Here is a 25,509-nt window from a genome sequence, read left to right as displayed (position 1 = left end):
AGAATCACACTGGTTGAGTTGTACAGAGACATAAATTCTTGAAATAAACAAACAAGCATTCATAAATTCTGTTATGGGACTTCGTTATATTTAAAATGTGTTCATATTTCACTCACAATTGTTTTCAGTATCGGAAGCACATCTATTATGAATTCAAGATGTTTGGATTAAAATGACTGCACTTCAACGATTCATTCAACTAAAACGCTTTCAGATAAAGATACAAACCGTAAAACAAATTTAGTATTTTCTGTCTTGCCAGCTCCTGATTCACCAGACACGATGATCGACTGACTCATCTTGAGCACTTTCATGTCGCGGAAGGCTTTGTCAGCTGAGGTAAATATTGAAGACGACAACAAAGTGAGTTTCCAACAGAACAGAGATCAATATTTTCATTACTTTGGGAGGTTCTGTAATATTCTATTGTAAACATTTGAAACACAAAAATAAATATATTTTCCTTTCCCAGTATACTGCTACCTATATTTCTTGAATGAAAAGAAACAGTGCCACAAAAGATTTGTGTAAAATGCTGACACTACATAGACAGTCCTCAACTTAACAATCATTTGTTTAGTGACCGTTTGAAGTTGCAGCAGCACTGAAAAAATTGACTTGTGACCATTTTTCACACTTATGACTATTGTCCATGGTCATGTGATAAAAATTTGGATGTTTGCAACTGCCTCATATTTTTGATGGTTGCAGAGTCCTAGGGTCATGTGATCATCTTTTGTAACTTTCTGGCAAGCAAAGTCAATAGGGAGGCCAGATTCTTTACTAAGAACAATGGCAAGAATGGTCATAAAATGAGACAAAACTCACTTTAATAACTGCCTTGCTTAGCAACAAAAATTTGGGGCTCAATCGTGGTCATAAGTCAAGACTAGCTGTTCAGTATTACCACAGCGCCCTCCTTAAGACGCCAAGTCTTAGAGCATTAAAGGTGTATAGCTCGGCAGTTCAAGACCAGAGTGCCACAAGACGGAGTGAACCAGCTCCTGCCAACCTAGCAGTTCGAAAGGAAGTAAATGCAAGTCCATGCATATGTTCCACAAAGGGGTGAGTTCCAGAAGGCTTTACTACCGGTTCTCTTGTGTGCGCACTTTGCTCATGCGCGCTAGATGCGTGCTGGATGTGTGCTGTGCATGCATCCACAGTTCAATTAAAATTGTTCTGTGCATGCGTAGAACTCAAAAACAAGATGGCAGTGGTAGTTGGGGACCGGTTCAGAGGCACGGCAGCCCTGGGTCACTGCTGGTTCCAGAGACCCAGGGCGCCATACCACTACCGGTTCAGCTGAAACGGGCCGAACCAATAGGAACTCACCACTGGTTCCACATATAAGCATGTGGGAAGGTAACAATACTCTGTGTTGCAATGTGATGTTATGCTGGCCACATGACTGCAGAAACATCTCTAGGCAGCATTGGTTCAAGAAATAGAGATGAGCACAGCCTCCCTAAAGTCGGTCACGACTAATAAAAACCCACAGGGACATCTTACTCTCCTAAAAGTAATCGATATGCATATAGATTGGAGTCTCCAAACTGCAATCCGAGCAACCAAGTTTTTCATGGTCATACGGATCAACCGCAACAGCTCCAGCATCTTACCTTATTTTTATCAGTGTAAAAAGCAAGAGATAAAACCATTTTAGACAAAATAAAAGCCACAGAAAATAAAAGCACTGACACACCGGAAGTCAGAGAAATCTGTTTCTTACCAATTGCATAGACGTGAGGCGCCAGCGTCCCTAGTGACTTGCCTTGATACTTTTTAATAACATCTAATGAGTAAAGTTTTGGTATGTCAAAGTAAGGATTCACTGCTATCAGGATGTTGGCTACATAAGTCTGGAAAGAAAACCCACAACAAAATGTGTTATAATCACAAGGATTTGGAATTTCTGTTTGCAAACTTCGGAGGCCTATTTTACCACAGGGTGCAAGGCATTCCTCTGAGGGAATGTTCAACACATTTCCAAGGTCAATTTCTCGAAGTCAGAACCAAATCACAGTTGCTGTTTTTATTTTATTATTGTAATATTGGTTTGATAATTTTAAACAGCATCATTTCTTATGCTGATAAATTACAGTGTTAAAACGTCACTGAACACATAAGGCTATGTTTTGTAAAGCCCTTTAAAATAAATTATTATCAGTGCTAGTAGTTGTGATTTTTGTGTAGTGTATGCTTACAATTAGGTGCAATGCAAGTAAATCAATGACAAATTAATTAGTAGCAAAATTATTTTCACACAAAGCAACTTTAGCACGTCTGCTCATTTTTCAAGGATGAATTGTGATTGAGTATATCTTAAAATTATGATCAACACAAAATTACACATATTATACAGTGACTTATTTTTCTTTTTGAAAAAACAACAATGAAGAAGAGTAATTGGTCTATGCAAACATAATGGTAAGTCAGCATTTAAGAGGCAGGATTAAGAAAAAGAAATTAACATAACTATTGTATCCCTGCTCCTGGCATTTCTTTCAGAAGTTTCATCCTTCTATTTCCCAGCTGGCATTTGTCAAGCAGATGGCAGGGACCATGTGCAATTTAGATCGAATTTGTTACATATGATCAGGCAATCTAATAGCCCCATAAAATATTAAGCTGGCTGTTTGAGCTGAGAAGTGTCACGGATGATATGGGGTTCTTCACTTGACAGAGAGGAAGGCAAGCATGCATCTTTTGCTTTTCAATGTATTGTGGTCTCTAAAAGAATTGTGTGTAAGGATGAGTTATGCATTATGTGCATAATGCACAATTTCAGTAGGTGTATTCAATAAAAACAGAATGCCAAATTGAAAAATTAGACTAGTGGTTATGCAAGTTTCCTGCTTCTTAATCAATTGAGCAATGATAGAGGGATTTTTTTTTAATGAATTACTTCCATTCACAAAATGAGGGTTTGAAGTAAATTTCTCCCCAAATTGCTTCGTGACAACAGATGGAATGAAAGTAACGCTAAAGCAGTCGCTAAATAGCTAGCAGCCTCGGAAACTTTAGAAATCCTGTACATAGCAGCTAGACAACAGGTCTCAAAAACCGTACTTGTAGGGTCTGTTAATTTTTAACGTGAAATCTGCTTTTGTCAAGAAACAAAGCAACACCCCAGTAACTGGATGTACCACATAAAAATGGTTTGATATCAGGATTGTGCGCAGTTGAAAAGGCCATGTCATAAAGCCATATCATACAGTACAGAAAGAGTAATCTAAAGGCTTGATAGATTAGACTAGTTAATCTACTGGCCATCTTATAAGAAAATATTGGCAATGAAGAAGACCTGGCGGAAACCAATTCAATCAGTCAGGAAAAAAGACTCTTCCTACTTCTGGCAAACTATCTGAGGACTAGGAAAACCAGTAGACACCCACCCCATTTCCCCAGTCAATTAAGTGCCAATTCAAGTTTGGGTGGAATATTTCAGAATGTTGTACATGATACTTGCTGGTAATATAAATGAGATCTGAGGTTTAAAATCCCCCCCCCCCCAGCTCTGTACAAGAGTTAACCCTTAACTGATCCCTTAAGGACATAAGACGCCAGGTGTTTATTATGTTCTGTCAGTAATAATTCCATAATAAAACCAGATTCCCAGCTGGTGGATGTTTCTGCTAGCCTCCGTGTTTACATTCATAGATTAGCATCCCTGTTTATATTCATAGATAAGACTAGTTATGTTCCAAAACATTGGGCCCTGGAAGATATTGGCCCAATTTATAATAAGAACAATAACAATGATTCATGCAATTATACAGGCCTATTGGCCTTCTGCATGCAGTTAGCAAATTATATGCTAAGCAGTTAATCACAAGTTCCAAGACTGGATAGAGGCATGAGGCATAATCCAAGATGAGCAGCCAGGAGGTCAACAAGAGACCACATTCTGGTGCTCTATCGTCTTGCACAAAGATATATTCAAAAAAAGAAATCCTCCCTCTTTATGGCCTTTCTAGATTTAAAACATGCTTTTGACATAACATCCAGGAATTGCCTTTGGAGGGGGCGGGGAGGGGCAGTTGACAGCTATCACCTCTTTCTGATATAGAAATTATACTCCAACACTATTTTAAGAATGAAATACAACCCCTAAGAGTCCCTTCTCTAGCACAGTAGTTCAAAAAGGACTCGGACAGGGACATATTCTTTTCCTCTCTTTTTTCAAATTGTACATCAGTTCAGTGGTGGATCTTCTTAATAATCCTATACTCCTTTACACTGATTACGCCACTATAATTTCACAAAATCACCATAAGGCTGGAAAGAGCAATAACAGCAATATTTTGGTAGATGCGCAGATCACCTGGTTCCCAGTTTTGAAAAATCTAAACTTCTGGTCTTTGTTAAGAGAGCCACTCAACAGCTGGAGAGTAGAAATCTCCAGAAACCAGAGCATGTTACGGTATTGAAACACTGTACTGGAACACCTTGGAGTGGTTTTCCATTCTACAGGCACTTGAAACACATATCAGAATCACACAGTGAATATAATTTAGGTCTAAAAGGGCAATTAAGCATTTCTTTTATACTTGGTAGAGGATAATTAATCCCTGCAGTATTAAAACACTGGCCCAAATCCTTTACGGTGCACAAAGTAGAAATTTATGCAAAGACAGATAAACTGGAAACCGTGCACAGAAAATTTGTCAGATCAGTCCTTGCTGCACCCAAGGACAGCAAACGCCCAGTTAAAACTTGCGACAGGAATGCCTGCAACCAGATAAGGGTTTGGAAGAAGTGGATACATTACAGGCTGAAAATCCAAATCTTCCAGTTGAACTGACACTAGTTTTAATAAGATGATTTTGCTTCTCCCAGGAAACAGGCTGTAGAGCAGGATTAGCTATTATATGGGCTTTCTGCACCATGCCTCATTTCTTTAGGATAGGACCACGCCAAACAACTGCTCAGCCCAAGAATAAAGATGACATGGAATTTCAGACTGAAGTTAATAGGCTGCCCTAATATGGTAGAAATTGCATAGATAAGAGCGCTTGGGAAAGAGGAAGATATCTACAAAATCTAACTTTCCCCAAGCTGATTTTTCAAAGCAGGCGTAACATCTTTCCATCCTCACTGCTGCAAGGCAGATACTCTAAAGCTCATTAACTGAGCATACCTGCTCATGAGGCGACAGAGATCAAAGCAATTTTGCATGTATTTGCACTGTAAATTCCACAGAGATGTCAGATCTGCTTATATTCTATTTCTACTATGAAAATTTCCTGGAAGACCAGACAATTTCTATGTGAACTATCTTCTAGAAGATTCACGATCTTTTATTACTTGTGCAGTAGCCAATTTCTATGTTGCTGCCCAAAACAAGGCACAGCTAGTTATACAAATAATTACTTCTGCTTTATTTATCATTTTAGGTTTAAAGGAATAGAATAATAGAGTTGGAAGGGACTTTGGAGGTCTTCTAGTCCAACCTCCTGCCTAGACAGGAAACCTTACACCACTTCAGACAAATGGCTATCCAACATCTTCCTAAAGACTTCCAGTGTTGGGGCATTCACAACTTCTGGAGGCAAGTTGTTCCACTAATTAATTGTTCTAACTGTCAGGAAATTTCTCCTCAGTTCTAAGTTGCTTATCTCCTTGATTAGTTTCCACCCATTGCTTCTTGTTCTACCCTCAGGTGCCTTGGAGAATAGCTTGACTCCCTCTTCTTTGTGGCAGCCCCTAAGATATCGGAACACCGCTATCATAGTACATAATACATACTAGCCATTTGGTTTTTAGATGATATATAGTATATCTTTGTAGATTGTAATATTTTAAATTTACATTTGCACAGATAATTGATGCACCAATACAGTAGCGTATGTCTTTATTTTTATGTTATTTTATTTTTGTTATGTTAGTATTTTATTTCATCTATTAGATTTTACTTTAGTGTATTTTTTTAAAAAAATTCACTGGTCGTTGACCAAATAAACAATATATATTTCATATTTTGCTTTGTGACCAAAAACAAACCCCACCCATATTTTTCACAAGCTGTGATGATACTTACATAAATTTTATCCTTGCTGTAGCGAACTCTTATATTATGTAAGAGGGTAGCTTCATTTAAATACATAAGGGAACCTACAATGAAAGCAGAACAATAGTTTCGTAAGTACCACATATCCTGCCACTTTTCCTGAAAGAAATCTGTGACAGAGTTAGAGGAGGTGAGATAAGGACTCAGGATCTGTGGCAGGCCTAGAGGATTATAGAAAAAAATCCAGTCTTTTTTTCTTTCTTTCTTCTGTTCAATTGTCTCTAATTCTTGGAGATTCCTGAACAAATCTCTGAAGTTTTCCTAGCAAGGTTTTTTTTTCCCCAGAGATGGTTTGCCCTTGCCTCCTTTATAAGAGAAAGTGACTGGTCCAAGGTCACTTAGCTGGCTTTGTGCATAAGGTAAGCCTAGAACAAATAGTCTTCCTGATTGCAATAGCACTTAGACTTATATACTGCTTTACAGTGCTTCACAACCCTCTCTAAATGGTTTACAGAGTCAGCCCATTGCCCCCAACAATCTGGGTCCTCATTTTACCGACTTCAAAAAGATGGAAGGCTGAGTCAACCTTGAGACGGTCAGGATTGAACTCCTGGCTGTGGGCAAAATTTGCCTGCCATACTTCACTTTAACCACTGCAGCTAGTCATAGCTAAGGCTAATCTGATAATGCTGCTCCTGCCAGTAGCATTCTTCATTCAGACTCAGCATGTTTCAAATGGAATCCTCTAAATACACAGAAGGCCAAACAAATCACCCGGGGGTTCCATTCTGGGGGGTGGTGGGAAACATCACCTAGCAACACTCATTCATTTGTGAAGGGCCTTGGCTCAAGCAAGCAGCTGGGTTTTGGCAACCTCAATCTCCACAGAGCCCCTGCCACCTCACTTAACATTTACATGGCTCACTTACAATTATCCTCCACATCCTTCTTACTGTCTTCCTCCGCGGGAAAGACTTGGTTGATAGCAGAAAAAATGGTCTGTCAAGGAAAAGGAGATATAAGTTATTGGTTTATGTGGGAAACTGAAGAAAGCCTTATTATTGGAAGTAATATGTAATCAAGCACCTTCATGTAAATTTGCAGGAAGAGAAGTTTCATGCACAACAGCTCAGTTTTCCTACAAGGATATAGCCATAGCAATAGCACTTAGACTTATATACCACTTTACAGTGCTTTACAGCCCTTTCTAAGCAGTTTACAGGGTCAGCATATTGCCCCCCCCCAAAAAAAATCTGGCTTCTCATTTTACCGACCTCAGAAAGATGGAAGATTGAGTCAACCTTGAGCCAGTGAGACTCAAACTCCTGGCAGTCGGCAGAATTAGCCATACAATACTGCGTTCCAACCACTGCATCACCACAGATCTATAATGCAGGAAATGCAGCCATGCATTTTCAGGAGTTGCCAGTGAAATATAAAAGTAAGGGATGGCAAATATATGGAACACCATATTTATGAGCAAGGGAAAGTTTGCTACTTGATGAAGTCACCTTACGCAACAAATAAAAAAAAGAAAGCCTCTCAGCTGCACTTGACTCCTGGTGATCATCTGAACATTACCAGGTATGGTTTTTGATGATGATACAAATTGGTTTGCCAACGGCTTCTTCTACAAAGATAATTCACTTCTCAGTTGAACCCACTGCCCTAGCATTTCCCTGTAGTCTCCAAGAATAGCTAGGCTCAACACTACTTACCTTCAAGCCCAGAAAACCAGACAGGTACTACCACTTGCTGCAATTATAGATACTGGCACGCAATCCTGCACAATCCTATGAAACTTATTACCCAAATCACTACTGAGTACTAACCAAGTTTTGACTTTATCTACGCTTAAACAATACTGTTTTAACCAGTTCTTGACTATTCCAAAGTTTAAGACTTCTAGTCACCAAGACTCCAAATTAGTGGTACATTTAATATTAGCTGATTGGAGACAAATGTTCCAGTCAGAATTTCAAGCTTTTGGCAAGGTAAAAGTGCTGTCTGATCCAATCATTCCCCTTGAACTTTTAGTCCGAGAAACAATGTAAGATTCTTGTATTTATATCTCAACTTTGTTGTTTTTTTTAAATAAATAACTCAAAGCAGAAATCCTCCTGTTTTTACCTCAAATACAACCCCATGAGGTAGGTTGGCTAAAAGAAAGTTACTAGCCCAAGCTAGCTCTTGTGCCTAAGGAAGGACTAGAACTCACAGTCTCCCTGTTTCTAGCTGGTGTCTCCATCACTAGACCTTACACCCTTACTTTTTGCAAGTGTGGCCCAATTGACACAGCGTATACTATATACGTATGTATTTTTAGAAGTACAAATAAAGTAGTTCTATCATTACTGATTCAGAATTTAGGAGTGTAATATCTAATACACACAAATTATCTGAAAAGAGACACTCCTGGGATTCAGAAAATGTTTTTCACTCCTCAGTTCTCATACACCCTGCTAGAAATATGCAAAGTCCCACATTTCTCTAGTAATTATTAAGCCAGGACAACCAAATGACCCAGTCTTGATTTCCTGGCTGTTATAGTCAGGAGCAGAGAACTTATCTCAATTTCCCTCTTTGTGAAATTCAGAAAACTCTTTTGATGTTTCCTGAGAATTTACCACCATTTCTAAGATGCGAACCAATGAAAAGAGTATTGTAAACCTGTACAGGCAGTCCTCAATTTATGTCCATAATTGAGCCCAACATTTTTGCTGTTAAGTAAGACATGTGTTGAGTTTCGCCCCATTTTACAATCTTTCTTGCCACAGTTGTTAAGTGAATCACTGCCATCATTAAGGTAGTAACACAGCTGTTAAATGAATCTTGATTTCCTATTGACTTGGCTTGTCAGAAGGTCACAAATGGTGATTACAAGATCACAGGACTCTCTGACCATCATAAATATGAGTCAATTGCAAAGGGTCTGAATTTTTATGACTGAATCATGGGGATGCTGCAATGGTTGTAAGTGTGAAAAACAGACATAACTCACTTTTTTTCAATGCTATTGTAACTTTGAACAGTTACTTAATGAATTGTTGTAAGTTGAGGACTACCTGTACAGCTAATTCAGATTTTAAAACTCGGATGTACTCCCAGCAGCTGTTCCCCATCCAGGAACAGCCCCTTCTCTTGCCTGAAAAACCTAACATTAGTCTCTCTCTCTCTCTCTTATGTACGACACAGGAAGCTGCAGCTCCAAAAAACCACTGTCCTACTCGTTGCACTTACAGGATGGTTTATCCTCCTTGAACCCAAACCCAACCATCAGTAATCATTGGTCAGTTCCTCAATTGAAACAAGCTGCCCACCATTTCTTTTCTTTTTTTTGTAAAAAAAGTTTTATTGGTTTTTTCAAATATTTTGGGGAAAAGGGTACATAAGTATGGAGAAAAATTTTGACAGCTACAACATACAGGAGGTGGTGCCTCCCCGGGATCTTACATCTCTCCCCTGTTTTATATATATCAAAATATCATTATTACATACATATTAGCAGATAAAGTTTATCTCAAATTCTTTAACATCTTCAATCATTTACTTTATATCACTTCTAACCATTTCATTGTATAAACAATTGCAGTGTACTTTTAATTCATTTAAGCTGCCCACCATTTCTCTACCCTGGGGACAACGACCTTTTGTAAAAAGTAGTATCACCTTCCATTGGAAGAAATTTGAAGCGGCTTGTGCAGATGAGAGCCAAACAAGCAGGTGCAAAATTCATGAACCAATGAGCCGAAAGCAGCCTCGTCTGTTATTTTAGAAGAAAAGACTTTTTTTAAAAAAAAATTATACCACTAAATTGGGCAATTATAAACCGCATTAGGACATAAGGACTCCTGCATTGGGAATAGTTATTTGATTTATATCTCACTTTTTCCCTCGGGGGGTCAAGATAGTATAAACAGCACTCCCTCCTACAACATGTCCCACAGCAACAATCTAGGGCACGGGTATCAAACTCTATCACGTCACGTGGTATTGTGATGTTTTTTGCCTTTGTGGAGCTGGGATGGGCATGGCCTGCGCATGACGCATCTGGCCCATGGGCTGCCAGTTTGACAGGCCTGACCTAGGGTGTAGGTTGGGGTGAGGGGAAGGCAGTGACCACCCCAAGAGTTTCTGCGTCTAAGAGAAGATGTGAACCTGGGTTTCAACCCCTGCATCACTCTGGCTCTCAGTTCTCTCTTACAAAGACCCAGTGTACAATCTGAAGGTCCTTCTAGACTTACGACTCCTACTCAATGATCAGGTAACAGTTGTGGCTGGGAGGGCCATTGCATGGCTTTGTGTTATATGCAGTTGTGGCTTTCCTGGATTGGGAGACTTTTATCATAGTCACTCTTGCCCTAGTTACCTCCAAAGTGGACTATTATAATGGACTGTGTACAAGGCTGCCCTTGAAAACTATCCGGAAGATTCATCTGGTGCAAAATGCAGCTGCCTGGGCAGTTAAATGTGCTCCTAGAAGAGTTCATATGATACCTCTTCTCCTTGAGTTGCATTAGGTGGTGCAGTGGAGCCTCAGTGGCGCAGTGGTTAGAGTGCAGTACTGCAGGCTATTTCTGCTGACTGCCAGCTGACTGCAATTTAGCAGTTCAAATCCCACCAGGCTCAAGGTTGAAATATCCTTCCATCCCTCTGAGGTTGGTAAAATGAGGACCCAGATTGTTGGGGGCAATGGACCATTGTCTTACCTGAACGGTAGTTCTCTGTGCGCTGCAGGAGAATCCAAGCATGGGTTCAACTTCCAGTTTGTCTGCCCAGTGACTGAGTTAATTTTAGAGTCTTTAGCCATGCCTCCTGGCTTGATTGCCTCAGTTTTTCTCAACAAAGATGTGGACCATACAAGAACTATGACAAGCAGCTGCATGTTCCAATTTGGACATTGTCATCTGGATACGGACCCAGACCTTCGGGTGGTGTTGGATTCTCCCGCAGCGCACAGAGAACTACCATTCAGGTAAGACAACAGTCCTTCTTCGGTGAGCTGCTTGGGGAATCCAAGCATAAGATATACCCAAGCTTAATGTCTTATGGGCGGGATAATGGATTGTCCAGGGTCCTGTCAGCTTCATGGACCGCCTGCAGGCAAAAGAGTCAAGCTTATAATTCTTAATGAAGGACGATGGAGATGCCCATGTGGCTGCCCTGCATATTTCCTCCACCAAAGCTTGAGTAGCCCAGGCTTCCGTGGTAGTGGTGCTACGGGTGGAGTGAGCCATGATACGAGCTGGTGTTTGTTTGGATTGATGTTCATAGGACAGTGTGATGCAGACAATCTGCCGATGACAGTCGACAATACCTTCTTGCCCATGGAGGCAGGATGAAAGATACAAACAACGATTCGGTTCCAGAAAAGGATGCTGTTCTTTTGATGTAACGTCGAATCACTCTCCTGACGTCCAATTTATGCCACCGTTTTTCGGTGGGGTGCGTGGCATTGGGGCAAAAATCAGGAAGCGTTACCTTCTGCGGCTTATGAAAGAGAGCATTTATTTTTGGTATGAATGATGGATCCAAAGGAGGATGACTCTGTCAGGCCGAATAATACAGAGATTCTCTCAAACGGATAAAGCTGTGCCTTGCAGAGGTGACTGCCACAAGGAAGGCGATTTTCAGTGTCAGATGGCAAAGGCTGGAAGTCTTTAATGGTTCGAAAGGTGGATTAATGAGAGCTTGCAAGACTAGCGATAGATTCCAGGTTGGATAACGATGAATCGTAGGTGATTGCACATTTGCTGCATCCCGGAGTAAAGTGGCTACCTGTGGATGTCTAGAAAGGGTGCGAGTGGAACCTGATCGCAAGACAGTGGATAAGGCAGCGACTTGCTTTCAAAGTGCGTTCGGGGTGAACCCTTTGTCAAGTCTGTGTTGGAGGAATTCAAGCACCTGAGGAATGGACGCCGAAACAGCCTCGATGGAATAGGTGGATCACCACCTGCAGAAAGCGGCTCAGGTGGCATCATAGATGCAGGTTCGTAGAGTCATGTCTGGAAGCCTGTATGGTCTATCTTCCCACCAAAGGTGGTTCCTATTTTTCTACTTGCATTTTTCTACATGCTTTCGAACTGCTAGGCAGAAGCTGGGACAAGTAACGGGAGCTCACTCCATTACATGGCACTAGGGATTCAAACCGGCGAACTGCCAACCTGTCAAGCTCAGCATCTTCGCCACTGAGTCACCACATCCCTTCTAAGCATACATATCAATGCTTTATTTTAAAGTACTTTATATATTTATTAATTTCGAAAATCTCCCAAATTCAAAGAATTCTTCCCTAATGTCTGTCATATATTATCAGGCAAAGCTTGTTGAGAATGTCTTCCGAAATAAATTAACAGAATTAAAATACTCTTGAGGCTTCCTTGGAATAAGAATGATTTTACATAGTGCTGCATTACTAAGTAGGAAGGTAACATCACCTTCTTTCTCCCCTAGATGAGATTACTTCCTTAGAGGGAGACTAGACTTCACTCAGAGAGGAAGCCTGCAGCATCACCTCTTGACCTACATACTAAAATTTCCTCTATTTCATTGAGTTGAAAAATATGAGCATTAGTTTTAAAATGTGTTTATTTTAAGCTCTTTCTTACAAATTCAAAATAGAACACTTTCTTCTAAAGAAGCCTAGATTTGTACAGTAAGTCCATGGACTTTTTTTCTACTTTATTTTCATCATGGAATACTGCTCTCCTCCACAAAAGTTCTCACAGAAGAGACCAGCTTTCAAAATTATTACTTACAAAGCATAAATAAGTAACAATTTAGTAGGTCCACCTAGGTTTGGACCAGGCTACATGGACCAGGCTACATGTCATCCTTGATGATCATCGTAGATGAAAATAGCAGTGTTGTTTTGTAATTCCCTCAGTAAAATGTGTATCTTTGAGTGTCTTCCTTAACTCAGATTCCCCAAGGCTTTTAAGAAATTGCATTCACAATATATCTGGAATACATCAGGTAAGGAAATGCTGGTCTAAGGCTCTTATGACAACTCTGAGCATTCAATTATTTTCATGCTATCCACAGCATTACTGAGGGCAATGGAAGGCAAAATGTGATATCACAATATGAAGAAAGGAAAAAAAAAACAAATGAACAAAGCATGGCTTCAGTTTTCAGTCACAATCGCACATTTATCTTCAGCTCCCCAAAGGATTCTATGCATAAATTAATGCAATCCCACAATGTGCTGTTACAGTTGTGAGGCAGTTAGCCACAAGGATAACAATAAGTCCTTATAAACTATATCTACTGTTACAACTTAAAGTCTTGTTTGATAGAGAAACCCCCTTGATTTCGGACAGTGGGGTTATTTAAAATATCAAAATAAATCACAACCATGATAAATGCATAACCTGTTCAGTTTTCCAATGTCTGCAACCATGTTGCATCTCAAGAACAAATCGCACAAAGGGAAGCCATTATTTTTTTAAAAAAAAAACCTTAATGAGCCTATTATGCTTGTGCTTATAACCCAATACATTTTCAAGCCTATTTGTGTCACAATACTTATACTTTAGCAGAATGAATTGCACCTAGGGTTGATTGTATTATTTTTTATTTTCTATTGAAAAGGATTCTAATGGCTTTATTTTGTCTGCTCATTTGATGTTTTATGTTTCTTGAACAAATTGTTTTTACTGTTGCACAAATGCTTCAAAACATACAAAAAAGAAACCTAGTCATGGAATATCAGTCCCCTTAGACAATCATTTAATAGGCAACATTCAGAGCTAAGCAGATGCTTTTGTGTGAATAACAAAACTTCTGTTATCTCTTCTGTACACCTTCAACTTACACGTGAATTCTCTAAATGAGGTATGAATGGTTGTTTTTTTTTTTAAATAGACTAATAGCTTATTTCAACTCAATATTTAAAAAAAAAAAAACAGTATTTGGAATCGACAATCACATTAAATTCAGGACTGGTGGGGAATCCTGTATTTTTAACCCAAAGGTGCTTTTTCAAAAGGCAACTGGACTGTTTGTTCCTTGAGGAAAACGTTTCGCTTCTCATCTAAGAAGCTTCATCGGTTCTTGATGACAGAGAATCTCCACAGACATTTAGCCTGTATTCTTAAATTTTCAAAAAAACATATTTAAGTACAGTACAACCTTTTATTCTTCCCTTTTTCTTGGGTGGAGAAGATGAGATTGACAATAACATTTAGAAGCTTTGTTTCTCAGAAGGAAAAAAATATTGAGGCATGCAGTCCTCTATCGTAACATTTCAAAGCAAAATAGCAAAACCTCAAACGTGCTATATTGTGATAATTATTTTGTCCTTTGTTCAACTTTAAATATCTTGAATCTATATTTATAGGTTGCATTATTACTGAGGGATTTCTATTTATATCTGTGGTATTCGAGGTAAGATTTTTTTCCCCCTTCGGTTCAATCGTGTCCGATTCTTGGAGACTTTCTGGACAAGTCTCTGCAATTTTCTAGGCAAGGTTTTTCAGTAGTAGTTTACCACTGTCTCCTTCCTAGGGCTGAGAGAAAGTGATTGATCCAAGGTCACCCTACTGGCTTTGCACCCAAAGTGAAGCTACAACTCACAACCTCCCAGTTTCTAGCCTGATAGTTTAACCACTACACCAAACTGGCTCTATAAAATGTTTAATCGTTATTAAACAAAAGAGGCTTATTGTATGGCCTTGAAGAAATTAATGCAAGGGTACAAAGAAGAATTAATGCATTTGTCTACAGACAAGGGACGGGTTATGGGATGAAGAAATATTTGTTTATAACTTTATAGAGGCTGAAGAGCCTAAATTTGTTTACACTTATTGTGATAAAAGGTTGGAAGTCGTGTGTGTGTTTGTGTGTTTGATATTCTCACTTTTTTCTTGCACTTTTTATTCTTTCCTCCTCTTCTCTTTAAGTTTAGTTTGTATTAGTTTCTATTGTTATAGTTAAAATTGTAACAAAAAATATTTTTAAAAAACAATTAAAAAGTTCCAAGTACTCTGAATGCTTTAAAATATTAGCTTCTCATTCACTGCAAACATCATCTCTTTCACTAAAACAGGGGTGTCCAAACTTGGGAACTTTAAGACTTGTGGACTTCAACTCCCAGAATTCCCCAGCCAGCATGGCTGGCTGGGGAATTCTGGGAGTTGAAGTCCACAAGTCTTAAAGTTCCCAAGTTTAGACACCCCTGCACTAAAACAAGAACTAATCGCCTTTTGAAGAAACCTACCTTGCCCTTTTGATTTACAGGTTCAATGGTTAAGCCGTCAGGTCCAATATCCACAATGCTCCCCATCTGAAACCCATCAGTTGGGTGTGGAGCCCAAACAGGCTTCCCGTCCTCCATCTTGAGGAACTATTTCCTACAAAGAAAAGAAATGTTTGTAGAATTAATACAACTATGGAGGCGGAGGCCTTCATGGAAAAAAATAAAGCCCTCCTAGATAAAGCGGAAGATACTACACAGAAGTAAGCTAGAAAAGTAGTGCAATTGCTGATATAATGAATCTTTTTGTTTGATACAAAGGAAATGATTGAAATTATTGAAAGATACAATGTAAAAATAAGCTGTCAAAATCTAGTTAAGCAATAACATCTTGTTTATCATTTTGTAAAAGTTATGAGAATTGGGGGGAATACCATTTCCTGCACGATGTAGCTGTCAAAATTTGTAACCATACCCATCACCCCTTTTCCTTAAAATTTTGTAAAACTAATAAAAAAAATTTCAAAAAAGAAAAGAAATGTTTGGAACTGAAAAACAATATGTAAGGTTAGCTTGGTAGACACAATGAAAATATCTCAAGGGGGCAAATGGAAAGCTAAACGTTTTGAGGCGCATCCATTGCTTCTTTTCCACTAAAGTCATCCCAATTCCCTCCCAATCTCATAACTGATGAGCAATTATATTAACAAATGCAACTATTTCTATCTGGAAAGAAATGCAGTGCCCTAAAATGAGAAATAAGGCAACACCCGATGGAATGAATGGTGGCTTTTACAGAAACATTACTCAGCAGAGGATAGTACCAACACCATATTTGCTAAGAAAGATGAAAATATAAAACAAGTTATATCTAACCAAACCTGGTAGAGGGGATACTAAAATGTATTAAAAGAGTTGAATAAAGCAAGATGCACTCATTTTAAACTACCACCACCCACACAGAAACACCACAGTCCACATTCAATAAAGCGCCAACATATTACTGAGCTGAAATTCATCAGCAATCTTCCATTAATGGATAATGAATTGCAGGTCCAAGGAGGAAGCCAAGATTCCTTTATGCTGAGATAAAACTAAATGAGAAGCTTGTGCTAGAGGAGGATTCTCTCCCCCCCCACTCACAAAAGAGTAATGTTCTACATAATGCAGCCCTAAAGGGCTCCCAGAAATTAACAGATATAGAATGCCCAAATACAATTACATTTGGGTTAACGTAAAAACATAAAATGCATATGCATATACATATATACTAATATATAATTATAATTATATATATAATTATTTCCCAAAATTATATATATAATATATAATATATATATAATTATATATATAATTATTTTGGGAAATCTTCTAGATGCCCCAAACTCTATGGCCTCCCCAAGATACGCAAAGAAAAAACAACACTCAGACCCATAGTCAGCTACATAGGCTCACCTCTACAGAACCTTGCCAAATTCCTCGCCAAACAACTCCAACAGAATCCATCACCTCAAACATACAAAACTCACTCCACTTCATAGAAACAATAAACAAAACCTACAACCCAGCGACCTACTCGTGAGTTTCGATGTCATATCCCTTTTCACCCAAGTGCCTATAAAAGAAGCCTTGACAGCTATCCAGAACAAACACAACCCCCCTAAACACATCCTGGACCTGACAACCACTGCCTAACCAACACATACTTCATCCATAATGGACAAAAATACAAACAGATAGAAGGAGCACCCATGGGATCACCCCTCTCACCCGTCATCACAAACTTATACATGGAACATTTTGAAACTAACGCCTTAGATAAATCTGAACACAAACCCAAACTCTGGCTTAGATAAATCTGAACACAAACCCAAACTCTGGCTTAGATATGTTGATGACACTTTCGTGATTTGACCACATGGGAAAGAAAAACTGGACAACTTCCTCACACATCTCAACAGCCTACATCCCAAAATACAATTCACCATGGAAATAAAAGCAAACAACCAACTTCTCTTTCTGGACGTCCTAATCTACAAAAAACCCAATGGCTCCCTAGGACACACCATCTACCAAAAAAAACCACACCAACTGCTACCTAAATGCACAATCCCATCACCACCCGGCACAGATCAACTCTGTAGCCAAGACCCTCATCTCCAGAACCAAACGCCTAGCCGACAAAGACCACCTGAAAACTGAATTACACAAACTCACAAACGTATTAATCTCCAACGGATTTAAAAAAATAATAACTACCAACCTAATCCAAAGGGAGACTCCCCCCAAAAACCAAGACACAGAACAGGACAACGGCATCGCCCTCCTCCCTTACATCAAAGGCACCATAGATAAAATCAGCAAACCACAAACACAATATCAAAACAGCCTTCAACACTGACCAAAAAATAGCCAACATCTTAAGAAACCCCAAAGACAAAATCCAGCTAGAAAACCAAGGAGTCTACGAAATACCATGCAAAATCTGCACTGCAACATACATAGGACAAACGAACAGGAGAATAAATGCATGCATTGCAGAACACAAGAAAGCAGTCAGAAAAGAAGAAAAAACTTCCTCCCTTTTCCAGCACCTTAAAGATACAGGACATGAAATTAATTTTGAAGAAACCAGGTTAATCTCCAAAACAGAACACTTCAATAAGAGAATAATTATGGAAGCTATTGAAATAGAGAAACACCCGCACAACATGAATAAACGTGACGATACCTCCTGCCTACCAAACATCTGGAAACCAGCCCTAGTCAACAAACGAGCCCCACCCACCACCCAGGCCGTTACAACACGAAAAGAATGTTGGTCCTTACCTGAACGTCTCTTTTCGGTAGACGAGAGGGAGGGGCGACTCCTGGGATATTCTCACAGCCTGACTGGTCCTGATTGGACTGAGCGAAATCTCTTTTAACCTCCTTCTTTCTCTGTGGTTCCCAGTTCCTCGAAGCCGCATGAGTAGAAGCATACTGTCAAACAAAAACAGACAACAGACAGGGGACAACTTCTCCCCAGCTCCTTATTCCGACTGACTACCAACTACGTCTTAATAGAGGTGGGATGTCGCCCCTCCCTCTCATCTACCAAAAAGAGACGTTCAGGTAAGGACCAACATTCTTTTCCAGTAGACTCAAGGGAGGGGCGACTCCTGGGACGTACCCAAGCTCAGTCCCTGGGAGGGAAACTAAGACTCGGGGAAAGGGGCTGTCGCTTCCTGTTGTAGGACCCTACGCCCGAAGGACGCTTCAGCCGATGCAAAGGCATCTAGCTGGTAATGGCGGATAAACGGAGACGGGGAGGCCCAAGTGGCCTCCCGGCAAATGTCTTCAAATGGAGCCCTCGTGGCCCACACTGCTGTAGTAGCGGCACTCCGTGTGGAGTGGGCCGTGATCCCCAAGGGGGGAAGCCGGCCCGAGGACTTGTAGGCCGTGGAGATGGCCTGTCGTAACCACCTGCCAATGGTGGCAAGGAAACCCTGGCACCCAAGGAGCCCGGTTGGAAGGATGAAGAGGGCCTCAGATCTATGGAAGAAAGACATGCGTTGGAGATAAATGCGCAAGGCATGCCGCACGTCCAGCTTGTGCCAAAGTCGCTCCCTCTCATGGGAGGGAGTCTGGCAAAAATTGGATAGGATGACCTCCTGTGCTCCATGGAAGGGCGAATTGACCTTAGGGAGAAAGGTAGGATCCAACCTCAGAACTACTCTATCCTGGTGGAACTGGCAGAGGTCGTCCTTAGATGACAGGGCCCCTAACTCGGAGATGCTCTGGCCGAGGTCACAGTGACCAGGGACGCCACCTTGAGAGATAGAAACCTAAGGTGAACTGTGTGCAAGGGCTCAAAGGGAGTACCCGTCAGGGCCCTAAGTACAAGAGGCAGGTCCCAGGTTGAGAACCTATGAACAGGGGAAGGCCACAAATTAGCACGCGCCCCCCCTTAGGAACCCCTTGACAAAGGGGTGTTGAGGCAAAGACGAGCAACCTTCCCCTGGCAGGGTCGAGTCCAAGACCGCTACCTGCCACTGTAGGGTGTTATGGGAGAGCCCCCCATCCAGGCCTTTTTGTAGGAAATCCAGAATTTGAGCGACTGACGCCTCCGTCGGACAAATGCTGAATGGGCCGCACCACTTAACAAATGCAGCCCATGTGGAGTTTTATATTCGAGTGGTGGAGGGGCATCTTGATGCCTCGATAGTTGCTATAACTCAGGAGGACAAGTTGGCATTTTTCAGGAGGCCCAGCTCAAGCACCAGGCGGTCAAGTGGAGCCACTGGGCCTCCGAATGGATTAAAACCCCCTGACGTAGGGAAAGCTCCTCCCGGGGAATCCTCCATGGGGAGAGATGGAGAGCTGGATGAGGTCCGCAAACCAAGGCCATCTGGACCAGTATGGAGCGATCAGAATGATGTCTGCCCTCCCTATCACTACCTTCCTCAGGGTCCCGGGGATCAGAGGGAGAGGGGGGAAGGCATACAACAGGTCCGGAGGCCATCGGCTCCGGAGAGCATCCGTCCCTTCTGTGGCCCAGGCTGGAAAACGGATGAAGAATCTCAGGAGCTGGGCTTCGACGGGGTCGCGAACAAGTCCACCAACGGATCGCCGAACCTCTGGAAAATCTTCTGGAAGAGGTCTGATAGAAGCTGCCACTCCCCGTGGTTGAAAGTCGTGCGGCTCAACCAATCAGCCTGGTGGTTGGCCATGCCCGAAATGTGCTCTGACACCTCTCTCCACCCAGGAGCCTAGTTTCAGTGCCTCCAGCCAAAGGGCTCTGGAGTGAGTCCCACCTTGGTGGTTTATGTGGGCCTTTGTGGCCACATTGTCCATCAACAGAAGAACATGACGGCCCTCTATCGTGTTTCTGAACTGGTGGAGAGCCGGTCTGGCAGCCTTCAGCTCCAGCCAGTTATATTGTGGCGAAGGTCCAACCGGGTCCAATGGCCCTGTGCCATGTAGGAGTCCATGAGCGCTCCCCAACTGAACAGGCTTGCGTCTGTAGTGATGGTCACTCGATCCGGCTCCCAAAACTCCAATCCGCATTGAAGGGCCGGGGACAGCCACCATTGCAGAGATAGCCGCACATCCGCTGGCAGGTATTTATTTTATTTATTATTTATTATTCACACTTATAGACCGCCCCCTCTCCCGGAGAGGACTCGGGGCGGTGTACAGTCACTAAAATACATTGTAAAATACATACATAAACAATTAAATTAATACTGGTGAAGGAGGTTATGAGACTGTAATCGAATAATAAATATAATACGTTAAAAAGCCTATAAAACCCTTAAAACCCAATTAAAATAAATACATCCCGGGAGGTAAAACTAAGAAAGTGCCAGGCCAGCTGATTGAAATAGGTGAGTCTTTAACTTTTGCCGGAAGGAGCGGAGGTCGGTGGTAGTTCGAATGTCTGGGGGGAGGTCATTCCAGAGGGTTGGGCCCATCACAGAGAAGGATCTACTCCTGGGTGTCGCCCGCTGGCATTGCCTAGCAGACGGCACCAGGAGGAGCCCCTCCCTGTGTGAGCGGATAGGTCGCAGGGACGTGTGTGGTAGGATGCGATCCTGCAGATAACTAGGTCCTCTGCCATGGAGCGCTTTAAAGATGGTGATCAATACCTTGAAACGCACCCGAAAGGCTACAGGTAGCCAGTGCAGCTCGCGCAGGAGAGGTGTTACGTGGGAGTAGCGAGTACTTCCCATAATAACCCACGCGGCTGCGTTCTGAACTAGCTGCAGTCTCCGGATGCGTCCCAAGGGAAGCCCCATGTAGAGGGCATTGCAGTAGTCCAGGCGAGACGTCACCAGCGCATGAGTGACCGTGCGCAGGGCACTCCGGTCCAGTAGGGGGCGCAATTGGCGCACCAGGCGAACCTGGTGGAATGCCCCCCTTGCCACGGCTGCCACATGGTCCTCCATTGACAGCCGGGCATCAAGGAGGACACCCAAATTGCGCGCCCGCTCCACAGGGGACAACTGTTCGCCCCCTATGGCCAGCGATGGAGTCAGCTGGCTGAACCGAGGTGCCGGCAACCACAGCCACTCGGTCTTGGAGGGGTTGAGTTTGAGTCTGTTGTCCCCCATCCAGACCCCGACGGCCTCCAAACACCGGGACATCACTTCGACAGCCTTGTTGGGGTGGTTTGGGGTTGAAATATACAGCTGAGTATCATCAGCGTAGAGGTGGTATTCAACCCCAAAACCACGGATGATCTCACCCAGCGGCTTCACATATGCGTTGAACAGGAGAGGCGAGAGGACCGACCCCTGTGGCACCCCACAAGTGAGTGGCCTCAGGGACGACCTCTGTCCCCCTGTCAACACACATTGCTTCCGGTCAGAGAGGTAGGAGCCGAACCACCGCAAAACGGTGCCTCCGACTCCCATCCCCTCCAACCGGCGCAATAGGATACCATGGTCGATGGTATCAAAAGCCGCCGAGAGGTCTAATAGGACCAGGATAGAGGAGCAACCCCTATCTCTGGCCCTCCAGAGATCATCGACCAACGCGACCAAGGCTGTCTCGGTGCTGTGCCCGGGTCGGAAGCCGGACTGGCGTGGGTCTAGATAATCGGATTCGTCTAGGTGTCGTGGGAGCTGCTGCGCCACCACATTCTCAACAACCTTCACCACGAAGGGAAGGTTGGAGACTGGACGATAGTTAGCTAGCTCCATTGGGTCGAGTGAAGGCCTCTTGAGCAAGGGTCTCACCACCGCCTCTTTCAAGGCGGCTGGTAAGTATCCCTCACCCAATGATGCGCTCACCAGGCCCAGGAGCCAGCCTCGTGTCACCTCCCAGGCTGCCAGTACCAGCCAGGAGGGGCACGGGTCCGTTAAACAAGTGGTGGGTCGCAGCCGTCCACGCAACCTGTCCAAATCCTCGGGGGCAACAGAGTCAAACTCCTCCCAGAGTGGTCTCTCAAGACTCGCTGTTGGCGGCTCGTCTGGTCCACTGACGGAGGTCCACCCGCTCCGGATCTGATCGATTTTGTCCTGAAGATATTCCCCAAACTCCTCTGCTCTACCCTGTAAGGGTGTCTCCCGCACCCTCTGCGATAGAAGGGAGCGGGTCACCCTAAACAGGGCGGCAGGGCGGTTATCCGCGGACGCAATAAGAGCAGCACAATGTCTACGTTTGGCCGCTCTTATTGCCACAAGGTAAGTCCGCAAATAGGCTCTTACCTGTGTTCGGTCAGATTCGGAGCGTGAGGACCTCCACCTGCTCTCTAGACGTCTCCTGTGGCGCTTCATCACCCTAAGCTCCTCAGTAAACCAAGGAGCCCGGGTGGGTCGATGCCGCAGGAGAGGTCGCAAAGGCGCAACCCGGTCCAAGGCCCCAGTCGTCGCCCTATTCCAGGCGGTCACTAGGTCCTCGGAGCGGGAGCGGGACAAGGCTACAGGAATTGGCCCAAGCTCCGTCTGGAATCTATCAGATTCCATCAGGTGCCTGGGGCGGTACCAGTTTATAGGGTCTGGTTCCGCCTCCTCGCGGTGGGGGATAGCGCCAGGGAAGTCCAGCCGGAGGGATGAGTGGTCTGACCATGACAGGGGCGTGATGACTAAATCCCCTATTCCCAGATCACTCGTCCACTGTTCAGATACAAAAATGAGGTCCAGTGTGTGGCCCCCTTCGTGCGTGGGGCCCTGCACTAATTGGGTCAGGTCCATGGCCGTCATGGAAGCCATGAACTCCCGGGCCGCCTCGGAAGCCGCTCCCATTGACGGCAAGTTGAAGTCCCCCATGACCAAGAGTCTGGGAGTCTCAACTGCCGTCGCAGAGATTAGCTCGAGGAGCTCGGGCAGGGCTGCTGATGCATAGCGAGGAGCCAAGTATACAATCAGCAAGCCCCACTGCCTCCCTGGGCCCCAGTTCACACCAAGGGACTCACACCCGGGTATCTGAGGAACAGTGAACTCCCTCGGCTCTAAACATTCCCGCATAACCACCGCCACCCCTCCACCCTTACCCAGGGCCCGAGGCTGATGGAATGCACGGAAACCCGGTGGGCACATTTCCACGAGGGGTAAACCACCCTCGTGGCCCAACCAGGTCTCCGTTATCCCTGCAAGGTCTAGCTCTCCCTCTGAAATCAACTCATTAATGAGGGGGGCCTTGTTGGTAACAGACCTTGCGTTACAAAGCATCAGCCGCAGGCCCTGGCTCTGTATGACCTGTCCACCTAGACTGCAGGGGTTGGTACGAGCGACCGGGCGTAACCAACAGCCCCGGTCTCCCAACCGACCTTGAGATCTTATCCTGTCCTCGCATCCCCTCCTCCCCGCGACCGTTGCAATAGGGCAACCCTCTGCTTTAGTGACCTTTATATTCCCCCCCTCCACCGCATCCCCGTCCTTCCTAGACTCACCTGTCTGCCTGGCTCTGGCCCTTCTCCCGGTCTGATTAGGCTTCCCCCCCACCCTGGGACCCCCTAAAAAAGATAAAAAACATTTTATTAAAAATCCCCTCAGCTTCCGGTTCCTGCACCTCTCGGGGTCCACGAACCCGTCATCAAGGCGGGCCCTTGAAAGAGCCAAGGGCCATGCCTGCGAGAGAGGGGCCTCCCGCAGGCGGAGCAGGTCTGACCTCGAATAAATTGTTACTAACCCAGTAGGGTAAGGGTGTTGATGATAAAAAGTTGGTAAACGGGGTAGAGTCTCAATAGGAAGTAGGAGGCCTCAATGTCCAATGTCCAGATTAGTACTTGCATGAGGGGGGGGGCGGGAAGTGATCGAATATCCTCAGGTGGTAAGAGGTGGCTGAGATGACAAAAAGATGACAGAAAGGTGGGGGACAGTCCAAGGTGGTTCCAGATGGGGGGGGCGTTCTAGGCCCGGTTGTCCTTGGCCTAGGTAACTGTTCAGGCCTATCCATGGCCTTAAGACAGGGCCTCCAATGGCCTCCGATGTTCCAGGCCACCCCCAACCGTTATTTATACCTTCGCCCTCATTCCTGGTTTCCATCCAGACGCCCAAGTGGGCACACTCCACCTTGGCCCCCCACACGGCGCTCCAAAGTTCTCCACGGATCATGAGATGCTGCATTAGGATTAGGATAAGATTCTCCACAATCCTCCAAGATCGTAAACTTAACGTCCTCTGCTGGCGCCGGCAGGCCCGGGGGGGGGCATGGGAGCAGCCAGGATACAGCAGATACCAAAAAGGAGTCCCTGGCCGCGGAGCCACTCTTCCACTCGTCCTGCTCGCAGCCATCTCCAACTGCCTCTCCCAATTGCCTCCCAATTGCCTCCAGCCTTATTCTCCTTATTCTCCTCCTTCTTATTCTCCTCCCCGGCGCCTCGTTCTTCTCCCCAATGCTTTTCCTCACCGCCAGCGCAATCCTCACGCCGCTCTGCGCCGCCGCCATAGCTTCCCAGCTGTTTCCCCGGCCGTTTACAGCCTCACGCCGCGCTGCGCCGCCGCCATAGCTTCCCAGCTGTTTCCACGGCCGATTACAGTCTTCCGTTCCTCCTCTTCCTCCAATCTCCCCCGACCACCCCGGCGGGCCAAAACGAGCCCAAAACAAGCCGGGGTGGTCGAGCTGTCCAACTCTCGGCCCTCCGATGACATGAGGGCCGGCAGCAATCCCTTAACCAGTCGGGAGCTCCATGGCGTTCTTAGGAGCTCAAGAGGCGACCCCCATCGCCGGAAGCTCCTCATGTCCTGTGGAGGAATCCGCCACGGTGGTGTGATCGAAAGACTCACCAAGTCTGCAAACCAGGTTCTCCTGGGCCAGTACGGTGCTACCAGCAGCACCTCCGCCTCCTCTGCTAGGATCTTCCTGATGACTCTGGGAAGAAGAGGTAGCGGGGGGAAAGCGTAAAGCAGACCTTTCGGCCACGGGCCGTGCAGCGCGCTGACTCCTTCCACCCTCGGGTCATGGAACCTTGTGAAGAACCGCGGAAGATGCGTGTTGGCCGCGGTGGCGAACAGGTCCACCAGCGGGAGGCCGAACCTCTGGGACAGTTGCTGGAACAGCAGCGGATGTAGACGCCACTCCGAGTGGTCGACTGTGGATCTGCTCAGCCAGTCCGCCTGGGTGTTGCTCGTGCCCGAGATGTGCTCCGCCTGAAGAGAAAGGAGATACCTCTCCGCCCATCGACCCAAGAGCTCCGCCTCCTTCATCAGGGATCTGGAGCGCGTTCCCCCCTGTCGATTGATGTGCGCCTTGGTGGCGACATTGTCTGTCATGATGCGCACGTGGTGGCCCTGAACGGTGCTCTGGAAGCGCTTCAGCGCAAGCCTGACTGCCCTCAGCTCCAGCCAGTTGATGCTGTGAGCGGCTTCGGAAGGGG

The 25,509-nt window shown here is 44.4% G+C and overlaps 1 protein-coding gene across 5 annotated transcripts in view; it reads right to left on the bottom strand.

The window, feature by feature from the left end:
* Positions 1 to 25,509, bottom strand: part of MYO6 (myosin VI) — a 127,430-nt gene that overhangs the window by 68,265 nt on the left and 33,656 nt on the right. For all 5 annotated transcript variants that reach the window (XM_081941330.1, XM_081941331.1, XM_081941327.1 and 2 more), the window contains exons 2-6: positions 15,231 to 15,363; positions 6,940 to 7,009; positions 6,041 to 6,114; positions 1,730 to 1,859; positions 229 to 334 (exon numbers count right to left, since the gene is read on the bottom strand). In XM_081941330.1, coding sequence (XP_081797456.1) covers positions 229 to 334; positions 1,730 to 1,859; positions 6,041 to 6,114; positions 6,940 to 7,009; positions 15,231 to 15,347 — 497 coding nt within the window. In that variant the 5' untranslated portion in view covers positions 15,348 to 15,363. The remainder of the gene's footprint in view (positions 1 to 228; positions 335 to 1,729; positions 1,860 to 6,040; positions 6,115 to 6,939; positions 7,010 to 15,230; positions 15,364 to 25,509) is intronic.

Source organism: Natrix helvetica (assembly GCF_964273705.1).
Source record: "Natrix helvetica genome assembly, chromosome: 2".
In the NCBI taxonomy this organism is placed as follows: Eukaryota; Metazoa; Chordata; class Lepidosauria; order Squamata; family Natricidae; genus Natrix; species Natrix helvetica.
The sequence above is the reverse complement of the archived record's forward strand: the minus strand, read 5'-3'. Positions and strand labels throughout refer to the sequence as shown.